At 35.3% G+C, this 5,466-nt stretch overlaps 1 protein-coding gene across 1 annotated transcript; it reads left to right on the top strand.

Annotated features, from left to right (window-relative positions):
• Positions 1-876: 876 nt before the first annotated feature.
• Positions 877-1,821, top strand: LOC128572485 (olfactory receptor 1C1-like). Its single transcript, XM_053572531.1, has one exon. It carries the CDS (start codon positions 877-879, stop codon positions 1,819-1,821), a length of 945 nt encoding a protein of 314 aa, XP_053428506.1.
• The last annotated feature ends 3,645 nt before the right edge of the window (positions 1,822-5,466 follow it).

The raw sequence follows: 5,466 nt of genomic DNA on the forward strand, positions 1-5,466 counted from the left end.
GAAGGCATAATAAATTAGATTAATATAGAGATGAGAATTTAGAAGATACAGTGAAAGGATGCAAAAAGCAAGACATTCTATGATAAAGTTTGAGGGTATGGAAGAATACTTCTACCAGCTCTAGAGAAAATAGGGTACCTGAGATGCTGTTAAGGCAGGGGTTTGAAAGTATAATACACAAACAATGGGCTTCAGAGGACTTACTGAGCTAGTCAGAGAGTATATCAAATGACCAGTGAGACCCAAACAGGCAAAAGTTTGCCCATGTAACAGGCAGATTTGGGCTTACAAGTTACCAAAGTTTATTTTTACAAAAACAAAGATGACTTGAGGATATTTTCTACTACAGATATGAACATAAGATTGAGAGGAAAATTATTCCTTTGGGTGGCGCCTGTGGCTGAAGGAGTAGGGCGCCGGTCCCATATGCCGGAGGTGGTGGGTTCAAACCCAGCCCCGGCCAAAAACCACAAAAAAAAAAAAAAAAAGAAAATTATTCCTTAAAGGTAAATATTTCTGCTGGTACAGAAGAAACAGCATGACTGCTAAAATAATTATCTTATATATAAAGTCAACATGAATCACATGATTACTGGAAAGTAACTGGTTCAATTTAATGGTTATTATTCACAGAATTTGCATTTTCATTTTGAGGAATAAATCATTCTTTCTTGAACGAAGTTGAGACTGGTACACCTGGCATGTCTATGTTAATATATATGCAGAATATCATAAGCACAAGATGCAATAGGTGAGAAGCTAAGTGAGCAAAAATTTGGATGGTATTTAATTACACATACACACTATTGTGACTGAGGGACTTGACATTCCTGTTTTCACTATTCAATATTTTCTTCTTCTAGATTGAATGGAAATATGGAAAAAAGAAATCTAACAGTCATCAGGGAATTTGTCCTTCTGGGACTAACAAGCTCAGCAGAGCAGCAATACCCTTTGTCTGTGCTCTTTCTCTGCATGTACTTAGTCACAGTGTTGGGGAACATGTTCATCATCGTGACTGCTGGCTTTGACTCTGGCCTCCATTCCCCCATGTATTTCTTTCTTAGTAACTTGGCTTTTGTGGACATTTGTTTTACTTCCACTACAGTCCCCAAGATGATAGTGAACATCTTGACGGACAGGAGGACTATCTCTTTTGCAGGCTGCCTCACGCAGCTCTTCTTCATTTCTTTTGTGAATATGGACAGCCTCCTTCTCTGTGTGATGGCATATGATAGGTATGTGGCAATTGGCCACCCTTTACATTATACCACCATAATGAATCCTCACCTCTGTATCCAGCTGGTGGCTGGGCTCTGGGTTGTCACTTACCTCCATGCCCTCCTGCATACTGTCCTAATAACACATCTGTCCTTCTGTGCCTCCAATGTCATCCATAATTTCTTCTGTGATCTCAACCCTCTCCTGCATCTCTCTTGCTCTGATGTCTCTTTCAATGTACTGGTTATTTTTACTGTAGGAGGTCTATTGGCTCTCACACCTCTGATATGCATCCTCATCTCTTATGTACTTATCTTCTCCACCATTCTGAAGATCACATCTACTGAGGGGAAACAGAGAGCCTTTTCTACCTGTGGCTGCCACCTGTCAGTGGTGGTGTTGTTTTATGGCACAGCCATTGCTGTCTACTTCAGGCCTTCCTCCTCCCACACTCCTGAGAGTGACACCCTGTCAGCTGTCATGTATTCAGTGGTGACTCCGATGCTGAATCCTTTTATCTACACTCTAAGGAACAGAGCTATGAAGAGGGCACTTCAGAAAATGCTTTGTAGGTGTACCGCCTTTCAGCAGCTATTATGACCTTAATGAGTGAATCAATTAATACCAGACCAGTGATAAGAAAAACTGTATGCCCAGGTGGTCATAATAAAAGTAATAAAATAAACCAATTGTTATTAAAAATATCTCTTATGCTGAAAACTGTGTTAAGCATTTTATATGGCTTATTAAATTTAATTCTCTAAGTAAATGTATAAAAATTAAGAAATTTATTTACTGATAAGGAAAATGAACCTTGGGGAAGTTAAATGATGTACACAAAGCCCACAACTTGTAAGTAAATAGTTTCTGACTTCAGTACAAATATGCCTTAGTGATGAGATGTAAGTCCCTCCAATAAAGTTCTCAAAAGCAACAGATTAAGAAAAAATTTCCTCAATTTAACACCCATAAATTCAGATTTAGAATTAAAGGGGCATAGATTCTATGTTGGACTCACAATGTAGTGGAATAACAAAGGCTTTACCATTTTTAACAATGTGTACTCAAAGAATACTCAAAGAGTTTATTTCTTCTCACTTTAAACACAGCCAATTATTTTATTCTATTGACTCATCTTTGTCACAAAGTCTTTTGGACCTCTGTAAATAGCTGCTGGAATGAATATACTGAAGTATACTTTCAGAATATTTAAACACACACACATTTCCTCAATTAACACCCACAATTTAATTATGGGTGTTAAATTTCCTCAATTTAACACCCATAAATTCAGATTAAGAATTAAAGGGGCATAGATTCTATGTTGGACTCACAATGTAGTGGAATAACAAAGGCTTTACCATTTTTAACAATGTGTACTCAAAGAATACTCAAAGAGTTTATTTCTTCTCACTTTAAACACAGCCAATTATTTTATTCTATTGACTCATCTTTGTCACAAAGTCTTTTGGACCTCTGTAAATAGCTGCTGGAATGAATATACTGAAGTATACTTTCAGAATATTTAAACACACACACATACCTCCAAAAGAAAGAACATATATATATAGACATAAGAAAATTTAAATCAATTCAGGGAGAAAAGTGTTTCTACAAAAAAGCAATAATATTGGCAAATATCTTTTGTTCTTTTAACATATTTATCTAATTTACAGTGTCAAAATAAAGAATATAGTCAGACAATAAATAAGTAAATAAATAAATACATTGGGGAAGGAATATTTAACTTGAAGTTTTACCCATTAAAAATTGATATTTGAAGGCTGGGCATAGTGGCTCACACCTGTCATCCTAGCACTGTGGGAGGTTGAGGTGGATGGACTGCCTGGGCTCACTGGTTCAAGACTAACCTGAGCAAGAATGAGACCCTATCTCTGAAAAATAGCCAGGCCTTGTGGTGGGTGCCTATAGTTCCAACTACCCACAAGGCTGAGGCAAGAGAATTCCTTAAGACCAAGAGTTTAAGGTTGCTGTGAGCTATGATGCTATGACACTATACCGAGGGTGACAAAGTGAGACTCTGTCTCAAAAAAAAAAAGATATTTGCTTTATTTGTCTACAGTTAAAAGATTATTTGTCATGAAGTTTAATTCAATCCCTCCCTAAAGTTTTAGGTGTAGAAAATTGTTTAAAATTATGGGTTTAGGAGCAGAATATTGCTACAGTTTGAAGATTATCTGTTTTAGGCTTTCAGATATCACAGAGGCCAGTCCTGGATTGGGCAGTATATCACCCCATAATTGTCAACATAGCAGATTAACATTGATTATTTTATTTAGTATGACATAAAATTGTATCCCTTCTTTATTCTTATACAAGAAAGTCTAATTCTCTACATTAATTTGTATTTTATTAAATCCCTGAATTGTTTGCTACAGATTCATGGTAAAGCTTCAATCATGTAGTATCTTCCCATAAAGAAAATCGTGATGTAAATCTAATTATTTAACTTCCTTCTTCTCTAGAGATCTCAATAGCCAGCCAAATGGTGCAACCATGTAAGAAGGGAAATCATACATCTTCTCTTTAAATATATTTTGCAAAATTTCATCTGCTTGATGACAATAAATTTCAGCAAAAACATAAAGCAAATTGGAGCACATAAAACCTAAGATTCTAATATTCAGTTATCAAAATACAGTTTTTGTTTCTAATATGTCCTTCTCCAACTCACTTAAGGCATTTTTCTTTATTTAAATAAAAAATAATAACAAGAATAAAAAAGAAAATGAGAAATATGTGGGTAGGAAGATGAAAATGGTAGCGAATGGTAAGAGTATATGTACCGCAGTCACCACCAAAAACCACTGCACTGTATTTCTTCTTAGACCTCTTCAGAGATTGAAAAAGTAAATTCTTGCTAAGATGTAATTTGGTAGCATGAACCTGGATTTTTGTTGTTGTTGTTTGAATTTTTTTATTAATTTATAATTAAAATCATAACTGTACACCTTCATGGCGTACAATGTGGTAATTTAATATACAACATGGAATGCTTAAATCAAACTGATTAATATAGTCATTACCTCACTTATTTTTTGTGGTAAGACATTTAAAATTTACTCTTACTTATTTATTTTTTCCTTGTTGCAATTGCCATGGCAGTCTTCTTCATGAACTCTTTACCCAGGCCAATATCTTCTAGTGTTTTTCCTATACTTTCTTTGAGTATTTTTATTGTTTCACGCCTTAAATTTAAGTCTTTTATCCATCGTGAATCAATGTTTGTGAGAGGGAAAAGGTGTAGGTCCAGTTTTAGTCTTTTACATGTGGATATCCAGTTCTCCCAACACCATTTATTGAATAAGGAGTCTTTCCCCCAAGGCCTATTCTTGTTTGGTTTATCAAAGATTAGATGGTTGTAAGATGTTAGTTTCATTTCCTGGTTTTCTATTCAATTCCAAGTGAATGTCTATTTTTGTGCCAATACCATGCTGTCTTGACCACTATGTCTTTGTAGTACAGCCTAAAATCTGGTATGGTGATGCCCCCAGATTTATTTTTATTAATAAGAACTGCATTAGCTATACAGTTTTTTTCTGGTTACATACAAAACGCAGAATCATTTTTTCCAAATCTTGAAAGTACAATGTTGGTATTTTAATGGAATAGCATTGAATAGGTAGATTCCTTTAGGAAGTATAGACATTTTAACAATGTTGATTCTTCCCATCCATGATCATGGTATGTTCTTCCATTTGTTAATATCCTCTGCTATTTCCTTTCTGAGAATTTCATGATTTTGTTTATAGAGGTCCTTCACCTCCTTTGTTAGGTATATTTTTAGGTATTTCATTTTCTTTGAAACTATAGTGAAGGGAGTTGTTTCCTTAATTAGCTTCTCATGTTGACTGTTATTGGCATATACAAAGGCTACTGACTTGTGGACATTGATTTTATATCCTGAGACATTGCTGTATTTTTTGATGACTTCCAAGAGTGTTATGGTTGAGTTTTTGGGATTCTCTAAGTATAAGATCAGGTCGTCAGCAAAGAGGGAGAGTTTGACCTCCTCTGCTCCCATTTGGATTCCCTTTATTTCCTTGTCTTGCCTAATTGTATTGGCTAGAACTTCCAGCACTATGTTGAATAGTAATGGTGACAGAGGACAACCTTGTCTGGTTCCAGTTCTAAGAGGAAAAGCTTTCAGTTTTACTCCATTCAGTAAAATATTAGCTGTGGGTTTGTCATAGATAGCTTCAATCAGTTTCAAAAATGTGCCAC

This window comes from Nycticebus coucang, chromosome 20 (assembly GCF_027406575.1).
Source record: "Nycticebus coucang isolate mNycCou1 chromosome 20, mNycCou1.pri, whole genome shotgun sequence".
Lineage (NCBI taxonomy): Eukaryota > Metazoa > Chordata > Mammalia > Primates > Lorisidae > Nycticebus > Nycticebus coucang.